General features: G+C 49.2%; 2 protein-coding genes across 3 annotated transcripts in view; both read right to left on the bottom strand.

The window, feature by feature from the left end:
* The window catches only part of SYCE1L (synaptonemal complex central element protein 1-like), an 11,691-nt gene extending 9,230 nt beyond the window's left edge, over window positions 1–2,461 (bottom strand). The window contains exon 1 of the mRNA XM_012641518.1: window positions 2,384–2,461. Within this exon, the coding sequence (XP_012496972.1) occupies window positions 2,384–2,444 (61 nt within the window). The 5' untranslated portion in view covers window positions 2,445–2,461. The remainder of the gene's footprint in view (window positions 1–2,383) is intronic.
* Window positions 2,462–3,134: 673 nt separating this feature from the next.
* MON1B (MON1 secretory trafficking family member B) lies at window positions 3,135–10,302 on the bottom strand. Of its 2 annotated transcripts, XM_012641576.1 has the most exons (7): window positions 9,959–10,275; window positions 9,586–9,743; window positions 8,080–8,406; window positions 7,041–7,495; window positions 6,676–6,902; window positions 6,148–6,295; window positions 3,230–3,819 (listed from the first exon to the last, which is right to left on the bottom strand). In XM_012641576.1, the coding sequence occupies exons 2-7, from the start codon at window positions 9,731–9,733 to the stop codon at window positions 3,619–3,621; spliced, it is 1,506 nt and encodes a 501-aa protein (XP_012497030.1). In that variant the 5' UTR covers window positions 9,734–9,743; window positions 9,959–10,275; the 3' UTR covers window positions 3,230–3,618. The 2 variants fall into 2 exon arrangements, with proteins under 2 accessions (XP_012497028.1, XP_012497030.1); XM_012641574.1 differs by having other exon boundaries at window positions 3,135–3,819; window positions 6,676–7,495; window positions 9,959–10,302.
* Window positions 10,303–13,800: the final 3,498 nt, after the last annotated feature.

Genomic DNA, 13,800 nt, shown 5'->3' with positions numbered 1-13,800 from the left:
GAGTCTCAACTACTTAAGGGCATTTTCTTAGATGACCCCAATCCTATAATCATGCCTGACAAGATTAATACTCATCCCGCACTATCACCCAATATCCAGACTGTGTGCAATTTCCCGACTGTCCTCATGTCTTTTACAGCTGGCTTCTGCGACCACTTCTGCAAAAGCTCCGCCTGTGCTTTTCCTCTCCACCGCTTTCTAGTGCTAGTCAGGAAATATCACTGAAAGTGAGTGACAGGTAAATCTTTTAAGTAATCCAACTGACACCTTGATAAAATTTTTAAAAATGTCCATGTTACAAAAGAAAACAGCCTGTTGCGTATAAGCACCCTTTTAAATATTTTATTTTGAAATAATTTCAGATGTACAAAGTTGTAGAAATAGGTCACAATGCTCCCATTTTCCCTTGTACCAGATTCCCCATTTTTGAGTGGTTCTGAACCATAAAATTGCAGACATCTTGGCCCATTAGTCCTTCATATTCCAGCATATATATCCTACGTACAGAGGCAATCTACCAAGTAACTGCAGTATAACCATGAAAATCTGGATGTTAATATTGATCCAATATTAATATAGGATCCTCAGATGCCATTCAAATTTTTCCTCTTATACCCTTATATTTTAAAATTATATAGTACTACTTACATTTTTCTAAAACAAAAAAGAAATCAAAAAATACCTCCACCTCTGCACCACCCCAAAACCCAAGTCCCTTGTCCACAGTTATCACTTAGGCTTTTAGCCTTCAGACAAATCTGTGCAACACACACAGGGCTGTACCCCTTCCTTTATTGCTTCAATCCCAAATGGCTTTTCTCTAATAAAAATATGATCTCCTCTGCAGCTTACTCTGTGTCAATATATAATGATCTTATCCATTTAAAATTTAATTTTCATTAATTCAAATTAAGTTGGAATTTAATTTTTATTTTTGCCTCTTAAAAAAAAATCCATCATATAGACATTCCACAGTGTGCATGGATACCTCGATTTAGCGATTTCTGTGATTGTTCCTGTGTTTTGTCTCTATCACCAACACTGGTGACCATTCCTGGTCCATGTATGTATGAATCCCGCTGTGATTACCTAGGATAGTGACTGCAGATGTGGAATGGTATTTTAGATGCTAAAAATACTCTGCCAAACTGCCTCTAGCAAAGCTTTTACTGATCAGTTCTACTCCCTGTGAAGCAAGAGAAAGGGCTGTTTCATCGATATTAGATATTATCCCTCCCTTTATAAAGCCAATTTGATGGGTTAGAAATAGTAACTTGATACATTTTTCAACTTTCTCCCTTGCTGGTGATGTTAATCATAACTTCAATTCTGAGGAATTTGAAAGGTTGATACTAAAAGTTTTTTTTTTTTTTTAAACCACAGTGGCAGCTATATTATATGCTAAATAAATGGGATCCATTTGTATTTCCACCTGTCCTTTCTTGAATGCACCGGGTGGCTCTAATCAAAAAGAGTTTATTTATGCATTAAAAAATTACTGAGCACCTATTATATGTCAAGCAGACATTGCTTTAGGTGCTGGGGAAACAGAGGTAAATAGTCTCTGTTCTCATGGTACTCACATCCTCGGACAAGACAATAAACAATAATCGCTTTTTTGATGTCTATATGGGAAGGTCTGGCAGGATGCAATCTGTTTATTAATATAGCAGTTTAAAAGTGTGCAGAAAGGGGAGTTAGATAAAAGGAGGGCAGAAAGTTGACAACTGTTGAACCAGAGTGATGTTCATCATGCTATTTTCTCTACTTTGGTACATTCTGAAAATTTCTATAATGAAAAAAATGCTAGTGGCAGACCAGAAGATTATTGCCTTGAGAGATTTTTTTTTTTTTCTTTTGGCTGAACTGCAACTTCCAGTAGGCTCTTTCTAGGCCAAATCCCCACACTCGGGGTTGAGGTGTCATTATTCAAGTCAATATCCTGGAGAAAAGAAACTGTCTTGGGGGAGGCCATTTTCGATTAGGAGATTTAAGAGTCTATGCAAAGGGTGATGTGGGCTGGATGCGAAATGGTATCGGGGAATTACTGCTGATTTTCTTAGGGGAGACTGCAGCAGGGTGATTTTTGTGAAGAACATCCTTCCCCCCTTTTGTTTAAGAGATGCATACTGAACTGTTTATTGTTTACTTTAAGCAATATATTCAATAAAGTTGACAAGAGTTAACCTAAGTGATGAGAATGTGCACGTTATTTATCTTCACTCTGTTGAACGGTTAAAAGTTAGGCTTAAAATTTCACTTAAAAAAGAAAAAAATCCTACTGCTATCATTTTTTCATAATTATAATAGTAGGAATCCTTCCACCTTTCTATCCTTTCTGTCCTGGTCCAGAGAGAATTGCAGGCCACTAGCCCTTAACTACCTTCAGCCTCCTCGGCGGCTTCTGGCGACTCCACGCTCGAAGGTTCCAACTTCCCCGCCATTTTCCAACGCGGGGCTTGCGCGGGCGCCTTACACGATGATTGGCTAAAAAAAACCACATGTGAGGGTAGAAGGGCCTACAGTGCGCGTGCGCGCAGACCACGCTCGCGCCATCAGTTGACCACATTGGAATAGTCAGGTGTCCACTCTGGGCAAGCGCAGAACACCCAGCGGCCCTGATTGACGATGTGCATGCGCACAACCATGAGGCCGCGACTCCAATTTAGACAAACAAGGGCAGGGCCAGGGTATTGGCCGGTCACGGTATGAGGGCTTAGCGCACAAGGACAAAACTCTAGGGTGGTCTTTCCAGCTTTAGGTTGCTCATGTTGTGCATGTTGTAGGTCTGGGACCCATGTGCGTGTGCTGTGTGGTGGTACACGAGAGTTCAAGTCCCTTTCTGTTTACAAATCTTCATTGAAGAGTTTACGGGAGAGGATTAGTTATCTCCGTTTTAGGGAGGAGTAAAAGGAGCCTTAGAAGCTAAGGGCACCTCTTACGTAAAAATGCTGGATCTCAGCCCCTGCGTGAAGAAGTCACGTGCTGTACACCCTGGGTTACACAGGTGGACACGAGACCACCTTCTTACTGATCTTAGCAGCAGCCAGCATTGATGGGGGTCATTTTTGGCAGGGTAAAGATCAAAAGAAGTACATGAAGGGCAAAGGAAGGAAGAGCCTCTTAAGGGTTGGTTTTAGGCCTTTTATGAACAGTTTTTTCTTTAAAATACTCTCAGGCCAGATCCAGGCACAGGCTGGCCCTGCGTTCCCATTTCACAAGCCCGATGGGCCACACCAGAGCCCCAGGCCAGCCTTGGACACTCAGGGCTGAGATTCCATCGAGGAGGCAGACCCCTGAAGGACGTTTGGAGGGGACAGCCCTTGACAGAGGCCGGAACACCATCCAAATGGCGGAGGTGAGGCAGAGGGAAGGGAGAGGGAGGCCTAAGGATTTCCCCAGACGGGGAGGTGCATGAGGTGGCTGGGAGAGGAGCCTGCTCACCTGGCTGCTGCCACCCATCTCTCTGTTGTCGGCAGGCCCTCAGAGCTTGCCCATTGCTCGGGGAGACAATGACCAGCCACAGACCCCCCCGCCCCCACATTTCGAGGGTGGAAACAGAAGGTAAGAACCAAAGGTGGTTGCTCCAAGCACTGCCCAGTCTGGGAGCTCTGTTTCTCAGAGTCCAGTGAACAAGCCATTATGGGGAGCTTGGTCCGCAGAGGTGGCTGGTGGTGTGGAGTACTTGGGTGGGTAGCGAATGAAGAGCCGGTCCTCTTCTTTCCTCACCCAGCGCAGGAGTTTGGTCACTACCAAGATCGCACCTGCCTTGGTCACCAGGGGGCTGAGGCAGGTATAGAGCTCGAATTTGGAGGTCACCTGGGGAATTGGGAAGAGTCAGAGTCAGATGGGCCAGATCTGGCCGTGGACAATCCTGTCTTTCCCAGCCCAGCTCCACGTCTGCCTCCTGCAGCTTGGAAGATACATCTGGCAGCAAGTCCCAGCTGGTGCTGCCTGGACATGGGCTAAGGGAGGTAACCTTTTATTATTGTGTCATGGGTGGGCTAGGGGTTCTCTGTTGGGCCGAGGGGTCAGATGGACCTAGTGGCTTTGACTGGGTGATGCTGGCTGTGTCTGTGTGTATGTATGTGTGTGTGTGTGTACGTACCCTCTGGACCTCAGTTTGCTCATCTGTAGACTGGGGATAACAATAAGAATGATATTTAACATTCCGTGAGTAACTATTGTATACAAGATCCTGCTCTAAGCTCCACACACCTATGCTTTCATCTACAGCCTGAGCATAATATAAAGAGGAACTCAACTCAATCCTCACACCAGCCTGAGAGACCCGACCTCACTAGGTCACCAACACCTTCTCTGTGCCATGTCCCATTGCTCTCCTTTTCACTCTCTGTTCCAGACACTCTAGCCTTTCTTTGCTGTTCCTCAAATACAGCCAGGTTCAGTCCTATCTCACGGCCTCCAGTCCTTTCCCTCTGCCAGGTGTATGTTCCTCCAGATACTCACATGGCCCCCACCTCCCCTCTCCATTTAGATGCCGTCTCCTCAGGGAGGCCTCCCCTAACCACCGACTTAAAATCCTGAGCCTACCATAACTTGTTTTTTAAATACCAGTCTCCACTAAAAGGTACACGGGATCCTTGGAAAAATGACTGAGTCCGGGACAGGTGCAGAGAATGTCAAGTAAGATGTGCTCACACAGTGAGAAGGATGTGGCAAGGAGACACAGGGACCAGCCTGGCTAAGTCAGCGACAATTTGCTAGAAAAGGATTTTAGCCCACTGAATTAAAGAAAAACCCATGAGACCATACTGATACAAAATTAAAAATTCAACAACGGGAGAAAGAAAAGTTCTTCCTTACAACAGAATCTCAACCGATAAAGGTAGAAAGAATGATGGAGTTATAAAAATCACCACCTGGCAAATTTGTGGATAAAAGTATAATGAAAAACAGGGCATTGATGTAATCACCACAGGTATTGCTAATTAAAAAGGGGAAGATACTAACTTTATACTGGAGAAATGTGGAGGATGCCACTGTAACTGTGTGATCAGAGGTGACAACATCAACAGTGGGAAAGACTGACATCTTGTGCCTCCTGATATGATGCAAGGACGGGCACAGCGTCACTCCGGGGTACTCCTGCCAAAAATGCATGGCCTCAATTTACTCATGATACGACATCAGAAAAACCCCAGTTGAGTGACATTCTCTAAGCTACCTGGCTGGTACTCTACGAAAGTGCCAAGGTCATGGGAGATAAAAAAGAGTGAGAAACTGTTCCGCAATGAACAAGACTAGGGAGACACAATAAATCAATCCGACATGGGATCCTAGACTGGATTCTGGCCCAGTGACAGGACACGAATGGGCCAGTCGGTGGCATCTGCACGAAACCTGTGGATTACTTGTTATTGTACCAATGTTAATTTCTTGAGTTTGTTAAGTGGTTATATAAGATGTTAACCTTTGGAGAAACTAGGTGAAGGGCCTCTTTCTAGTAATTCTTTATATTATTTTTGCAACTTCTTTTGAAATCCAAATTTACTTGCAAATGAAAGATAAAGAAAATTGAAAATATAATCCTCAGCCTAGATCAACACCTGATACACAACAGACAACAATAAATTATTTAATAAATATGTGCTAACTGGCAGAGCCTGGGGGAAGGTTCCATTTCCATTGAGGTTACTTCACTGGCCTCTCTGAGTGGCTGACCTTTAACAAACTCATAGGAAATGAGAGCTGGAACCCAGCGGAGACCCCAGGAGGGGAGACCCCTGGTAGAGGGCATAGCATAGGACCAAGCCCATAGCATTCGGAGAGTGCTGGGGACTCACGGAGTCAAAATGAGCTGGTGGCTAGTGGGGTACATCCAGACACCTGGGAGGGGCTGATTGTGAATCAGCGGGCACAGAGATGGCTGTTAATGGGGCCCCTTGAAACTCAGACACTGGACAGGTTGCTAACGGTGAGGTTAGTGTAGGGTTGCAGACACCGTGACTAGTCGTTCTGGGTTTCGAAGACATGTGTGTGATGGGAGGGACAGCGTTGCAGGCAAGGCATAGCCCAGGTGGAGGCCTCGTGTGCTTGATGGAGGCGCCATGGCTGGAATGGACAGTGTAGGGAAGGGAGGCTTGAAGTGGGGAATTAACTCACTCAGAGCCCTGCCCAACTCACCCAGGCCAGCAGTGTCTCCTTCTCAGCCACATGGTAAATGAGGCGCAGGGGTCGGGAGGTGCTGTGGAGGCGGGCGTGCAGGCGGTGGTACAGGTCCGACAGCCGCTGCCGCTCCTCCTCTCTGCTGTACGGGGCCTCTAGCTCAGGGCTGCCATGCCGGAGGGAGGTGAAAGGCATGGTTAGTCCAGGGCTTTCTTGGCTGCCCCACCTCCTCTCTCATTCTAAGGATTTCAAGTAAGTCAGGGAGCTAAGCCTCTCCCACTAGACTTGAGAATTCTCAGTGATTGGCGGCCAAGCTTCCCCCATCAAATTAGGGGACTCCCTGAGTACTGGGCCCATCTCTCCACTGGAATAGGGGGATACTTTTAGGTCTGAGGTCGAGCCTCCATCATCAGACAGAGACTTGTTCTGTTTCCTCTTTCTAGAGCATGGTTGGCTGTCTCTCCTGAGTCATGTCTATGAGATGCTGAACTTCTTGGTTGGATAAGGGTTTCCACTTAGCCAGTTGCCCAAAGGGTCGGGGCCTACCTGGTAAACTGGGGCAGCTGGCGGTGGTGGTCAGGGATGTCCAGTGGCTTATAGAGGAAGTGCCGGAGGCCAGGTGCCCCCACAGCCTGCACGCTGTAGGCAGGGGTGTTGGCTGATGGGGCATTGGAGAAGCTGACAGCCTCCCCAAGGGCACGCATGGCACCAAGGGCACGCATCCCATCCTCGACCAGGCGCCGGCAGGCGGCCATGGCATGGAAGGCTTCACGCTGGGTGCCCAGCAGCAGCAGACAGACAGGCATGGCATCCAGGCGGGCCACATAGGCATAGAAGAAACCATCAGGGTTGAAGCGGGGCAGGCACACGGGTGCCCATGCCTCACCTGCTGCAAAGGCTGGTGCACCCACCCAGTCGAGCAGCAATTGCAGGTCAGCTGGGTCCAGCCGGCACTCAGCCAGCACATTCCGCTCCTGGGCTGCTGTTATCAGTCGACCGCCAACTGCCAGCACTGACAGTGCCAGGCCGGGTGCTGTGCAACGTCGCAGCAGCGCACCCAGTGCGTCCCTCATCGGGCGGGCTAGGGGCACGCAGCGCACAGCACCTAGGAGCAGGGCACCTGGATCTTGCTCCACGCTGTCCAGAAGTCGGTCCAGCGTGCGCTCTGAGCCGGCCAGCAGGCGGCGGAGGTCGTAGTTCTGCTTGTGTGCGAAGATGCGGGCGACACTCGCACGTGTCAGCGTGCTCACGATCTGTGCATGCACAGCTAGCAGCTCCCCTCGCAGCTGGGCTGCTGACTGAGGAGTCCGTGACACGGCCACCAGCAGCAGTGGGCCCTGCTGTAGGAACACCAGCTTGTGGTCCTCTGGGGGAGGGAAGGGATGGGCCAGGGGTGGGTAGAGATGGATCAGGAGTGACCAGAGGGGGACAGGCAGGGCTCTTCTGCCCTCCCCCCAACACACACACACCTGTCCTGAGTCCACACAGTCACTCTGTGGGCACCCGGACTGGGGTAAGGACAAGCTGGGGTAGTTTGGACACATGTAGAGACATGGTGGGATAGCCGAGGGATCAGGTAGGTTAGACACACAGCACAGAGCACAGGTGGGGAGACATGGAGCAAGGACTGACACAACAGAGAGACACCCAATTCAGCCACACAGCCCCCTCAGTCATGCTCTCAGGCAACAGGGAAGTAGCCAGCTAGTCATTTAGATGCCAGGGAGTCAATAATTCAGAACCCAGAGAGATGGACCCCCCACCCCCACCCCACATGACAGAAAGACCCCTGGCTAGCCATCCATACATGCTCACTCACCCTTGGCTGGCTGGACAGTGCTTCAGGCAGACAGACAGACAGACCTACCCATGGCTCATTAGACAAACCTCCAGCCAGCCAGCCATATCCCAGTCACTGTCCCCCATTCTCCCTCCCACCCATTTGCTCACCAGCGTAGATGGCGCGGATGGCATCTCCTGCGCTCTGCACGAAGGAAACCAGGGCTGTCATCACACCCATGGTAGCTGACAGTGCCTCCACACTACCGTACCGTGAGTAGATGGGCTTGCCAGCCTCACTCAGCACAAACACATGTTTCCGCTGGCTGCGCCAGTCCTCATCGCTGGGATCCCCTCCCTGGCCTCCAGAGCCACTCTCAGGGATACCCATGGGACTACTCTCAGGGGCTGCAGGACCCCAGAGTCGACAGGTGCTTGATGGGGCCTCTGTCTGGGGCAGTGGTGACAGGCTGGGTGGCTGGTCCATGGCCTTGGATCCTGAAAGGGAGCCCCTGGTGGGTCATCAGCCTATGTAACCCCTACTAATTCCATGTCCCCGAGGACCCACCAAATCTCTACCAGTCCCCCAGTGACCCCTACATGCTGACACGGACCTCCAAGTGTCTCCCCTACCCCTCAATGACCAATGACTGCCCTAGGACCCCCCCTGTGACATCCACTGACTCCCCTGACCTCTTTATTCTCATTGATAACCTCTCCCCTCCCCACAATAATCACCATGATATCCATTAACACACACACTTTAATAACATCCACTGCCCTTCCCAGGAACCATCATTATTATCCATTTGCAACCTATGTTTTTATAATTTTCCTGTAAAACCTCAATGACTGCACATTCTCTCATTTTCTCATTGATATTCACTGATACTCCATGTCCTCAAATACCAATCACCTCCTCCCAATAACTGCCATTACCTGCTAATAATTCCCAAGGCCTCAAAGATTCCCCCATTTATTCTCAGTTATGTCCAATGATCCTTCCCAATGACCCGTTTTCTCAGTGACTTCCACTGATTCCTCCAGTGAACACCTTTACACGTACTCTACACATCCACTAACACCTGAGCCTTCAAACTCTCCTACTTATCCCCTGACTCTTCAAAGAATTTCACTTATGCCTGCCCCATCACCATTAACATCCACTCACATTTGGTTCCCTAAAGAGTCGCCGACAACCTACCACTGATAGAAATACTCTGAGTGCCTACTGAACCCCACCGATGCCCTTTCCCACCTCAGTGACTTCAATAACACCATATCCCCAGAGACATTAACTTCTAAATAGTTCCCTTTGACCCTATTGGCTTTCTTTAGCTCATTCATTGAGCTAAACACCCTAAATTCCGAATGACCCTCTTTGACACCAAGAGCCCCTTTTGATTCCTCAGTGACCTAAACTCACACCAAATCCCCAGTGAACATCTGTTGACACCGAATGACTTCCTTTTCATTCCTCAGGGATTTAAACTACACGAGTCCACAGTGACCTCCTACTGACCTAGCTATGGTTTAAGCAACTTACCCCTGAACCCCAAAAGATCCCTTACTGATCTCCCATTGACCTTTCCCCCCACCCCACACCACCCCACCCCCAGCCCAACAGCGACAACCCTTAGGAATTCCTTCCAAGGCCCCAGAGAGGGGAGAACATACCTGTTTCCTCCAGGCCCCCGTCTTCGGGATCCGGCGGGCTGGCGTGAACCCCTCCATGGTCTTCAGTCTCCTCACTGGGGATCCGCATGTCCTCCAAGTCTTCCGCGCCCCCGGGGGCTGGGGCAGCAGTGTCTCCTCCGGCCTCCATCTGCACATCCCTGAGGGAGAGGGGAATCGAGGGTGACGAGCAGCAAAAGAAACTTCTTAAAAGCCTTTATAGAATTCAGTTCCCCTTGGACACACTCCTACTGCTCGTTTCCCCACGGTTTTCAACAGGATGAGTCATTCAAAAACATGAACAAATACTTGCACACTCCCACACTTTCCAAAAAGGGGACTCTATCGGGCTCAAGAAAAGAAGACACATGAACACCTGTTTTAACCCCGTATCTCAATTGGCCGGATACCATTACTTCCCCGTAGCGGCGGTAGCATCACACTTCCGGGTGCGGCTGGGGATTTGCCACACTTCCGGGTGCGACACCTCCCAGAAGACACTTCCGGTTGCGGAGCTTTATTCGCTCCCCGCGGCGCCCCTCTCCCGCCGCCTATGGGTGTTCCCTCACAGTTGAGATGGCGCGCGCCACTCCCGGGTCTACGACGGATCTGGTCGGGAACTCAGTGAGCCCCCTCTGCACACCTTTCCACGGAACTGGCTACAGCTGCCAACAGGGGCGAGCGAGGCCCACTGCTTGTACCGATGGCTGTTGGCGTGAGGGGGGCGCGGCTCGCTTTAGCCAATCCTGGAGCGTAGGGGGCGGTGCCGCCTCCCTTCTGGCTCAATCGGGAGAAGCCGGCTCTCCCAGCTGTCCCCTCCCTCCCACCCTGCCCGCACTGTACCTCGGCCAGTACTGCGCGTTGTATTGCGTTTGTACCCGCCCATCCCTTGACTGACACATCCCCGGACCCAATCGAAGGCTTGAGCCTATTCCTCTCTTCCCTCGAAGACTCTTGCAGCCCAAGTCCTAATGGATACCTGTGCCGGACCAACAATCGTGCCCCGCCACAATTGAGGCAACTTCCCCCTTCCTTATGCACCAAGAAAGACAGGGTTGGGGTGGGGTAGACAGGAGAGGACTAACTGCTTGACGGGCAGCCGCTCCTTCCAATCAGCGTGCCGCGCACAGTCTGGTCAGCCTATAGGACTCGGATCCTAAAGAGACAGGCCTCTCAGAAGTAGGAAGTGTTCGTGGGCGTTTCTGTATTCAGTCAAAGGGCTCGGTGGCCTCTGGAAAAACGAAAGCGTGAGCCACAGGCATCCTCGTGGCGCCCGGGAATGGGGCTGCAAAGACAAAGCTCAGGCTGATCAGTATGTGTCCAGATCCGCAAAAGGCCGGGCTGACCTCACGTGAGTGGGCAGAGTCTGAGGGCTGAGCCATGAAGATTACAGCCCAGGACTAACGGAGTGTGAATATGGGCGTGGCCTCGAGAGGTTTCTGAATCCTGGTTGGCTGAGGACAACTTGGCGCGCCACCATTGACTAGATTGCCAGGAGGAGGCGGTACTAGCTGACAATTTCAGTTGGAGGGCGAGTGCGGGTGTAGACGCGCCCGCTCTGGACTGCCCATCTTCTTTGCTCTGGTGTCTCTATGTCTCTTCCTGCGACCACTCAGTCTCTGAGTCTCGGCGTCTCTGAGTGTCTCTGTCTGCATCTCTGCATCTCTGTGTTCTCTTCTTCATCTCCGGCTCCTTCTGTCTCTGTCCCTTCCCCTAGATCTTTGTGTCTCTGGGTTGTTCTTTAGTCTTCTTACCGGTATTTCGGTGATTTCCCACCTTCTCTCCCTGACCAGAACAGTGGCGCCCTCCGGGAGCTCCACGAGGGCCTATTGGAGCCCTCAGCTCTGTCACCCGAGGATTCCCAGGCCTTCCTGGAACTGGAGGAATATTCCGCTGGCCCTGGGCAAGGGCAGGGCACTTTTGTAAAGGGAGGAGGGCCCAGCGGGCACTCACCTGGTGCTGGACCGGCCAGACTCTCTCCTGGGCTGCTGGGCGAACGGGTGGTCACTTTCTGTGAACAGTTTGGGAAAAGGTGCGGGAGACGGGCAGAGGAGCAAGGAAGCCGTGTGGACCCCTGCCATGGGAGGCGAGTGTGGGAGCCCAGGGTTCGAATTCCCGCCTCGACACTGCTTGAGGACTGAAAGCCCCCTTAGGGAGGGCTACCAAGAGCCTCGGGCCTTGGTTTCCCCACCTGTGAAACAATGACATGACATTATCATTCCCAGATAAAAGATAAGTTGCATCTCTCACTATCTACCACACACACACACACACACACAGAAAGACCCCTACAATGCTTGTGTTTTAGTTGCCTTGGGCTACCATAACGAAATGCAATAGACTTGGTGGCTTAAACAACAGCAAAAAAATTATTCCTCACACTCTGGAGGCTGAGAAATCCAAGATCAAGGGGCCAGCAAGGTAGTTTTCCTTCTGAGGCTTCTTCACTTGGCTTGTAGGCAGCTGCCATCTCACTGTATGTTCATATGACTTCTTTGTCATGGTAACACACAAGACAAAGAGAGCAAGCTCTCTGGTGTCTCTTTTTATAACAGCACTAATATCATGAGGGCCTCATGACCTAATTACCTCCAAAAAGGCCCCCATCTCCAAATACCACCACAATGAGGGGTTAGGGTTCCAAAACATGGATTTTGGGGGAGGAATAAACGTTCAGTTTATAACAGTTTGGTAGGCTTTTTTAGATTGTGGAGGGAACACTTACCACATTTTAGTGTGTGAATTTGACCCATTTACAGAGTCACCTGCAGGTTTCAAATGGGGACCAGAACAAAGAAAGCAAATTCAGATTGCAGAAGGAGCTCATCTAGCACGTGGGGTTTATGACCAAGCAGACCCAGTGACATTCAAACTGTCCATGGCAAATAGGGATGCTTCGTGGAGCATCTGACAAGCACCAAAAGGAAAAACACTGCACAGACCTCTAAAATTTCTGGACAAATCTATGCTGTTTTCTGTAGGTACCTGTTCTCCTTTTGAATAGGCTTTGTATGAGGCCTTGGTAAAGACTGAGCACCTAACTATGGGACATCAGGTGATCCTGCACCCTGAGATTGCCATCATGAACCGGGTGTTGGAGACCCACCTAGCCATGAGGTTGGGTATGAGAAGCAGCAATCCATTATCAAACAGAAATGGTACATAAGAGATCAAGCTCAGGCTCAACTTGAGGGTCCAACTGCCTCCTTGTCCTAAAGTCCTAGGCACTGTTTTGTAATTCCCTTCATGCCTCCTACTCTCTCACTTTGTCCCTTTCCCCATGTCACTGTTTCCTGCTCCCCCTCTGTATCTCTCTCTCTGCTTGTCATCAAGGCTCCTTCTTTTGTCTTTTGGGATAGGCTGGAATAAGAGGTGTTCAATGAAATTATAATAACAAATGATGCCCCGAAACTTCACATCTAGAGGCATTCTTGCCTCCTCTGATCAGAGGACTAAGTAGCTTGGACTCCAATGTGTAGACCTTTAGGGAAACCAAACAGTGAAATAACCAGTACATGGTACAGATGTGTTTTTATGAACTATGTTTGCCTCTCTTTGGTGTCTGGTCATTGCAAATAGGCCTACTTAAATTCTAGCCTCCCAAGGCTTTACGATTCTCACACTGGGCCATAGCCTGCTGAGTGGTTTACCCTTTCCTCAAGGTCAGCAGTCTGCTCAAGGTCCCCAACTACATTCCCTCCCACAATTTTCTCCATGCCATCAAATTCTGATTATAATGAGTCATTGTAATGTTTTGTTTCTTCACCTGTGTGTTGATAAATAACAAAATACAGCATCTCCACAGCTTAATCTTTATAAATTAATGGGCATATGGAAACCAAAAAAAGGAAACACATTGTCTAGAAAAAGTAAAATCAAGCTACAGCAACCACAAGATGAGCCAGATGTTGAAAATACCAATCAAGAATTATAAAGTAACTGTTATAATGATTCTTATGAATAAGAGCAAGGCAATATACTCTGCACAGAAATAAAAATTATAAGAGCTATTGAAAATTCTGGAACTGAAAATTATAAGATATGAAATTTAAAAATTAACTGGATGGACTAACTGGTGAATTGAGATAATGAAAAAATTAACCTGTACTAAAAAAAAAAAGGTAAATCAAGTTCCTCTTACTTCAGGAAATTATATCAAAAACTTGGCTCTTTGGAAAAGAATTAAAAGCATTCACAAGGTAGACCATATGCTCAACC

Source organism: Propithecus coquereli, unplaced genomic scaffold (genome assembly GCF_000956105.1).
Source record: "Propithecus coquereli isolate 6110/MARCELLA unplaced genomic scaffold, Pcoq_1.0 Scaffold165, whole genome shotgun sequence".
Classification (NCBI taxonomy): domain Eukaryota; kingdom Metazoa; phylum Chordata; class Mammalia; order Primates; family Indriidae; genus Propithecus; species Propithecus coquereli.
The sequence above is the reverse complement of the archived record's forward strand: the minus strand, read 5'-3'. Positions and strand labels throughout refer to the sequence as shown.

Bases quoted from the DNA above. Each gene is read 5' to 3' on its own strand.
- MON1B (XM_012641574.1), bottom strand. From the start codon at position 9,733: ATGGAGGCCGGAGGAGACACTGCTGCCCCAGCCCCCGGGGGCGCGGAA. The intron at 7,496-8,079 runs GTGAGCAAATGG...TCCCTCCCCCAG, and splicing joins CATCCGCGCCATCTACGCTG to AGGACCACAAGCTGGTGTTC. The intron at 3,820-6,147 runs GTGAGTTGGGCA...CCAATTCCCCAG, and splicing joins AGGAGACACTGCTGGCCTGG to GTGACCTCCAAATTCGAGCT.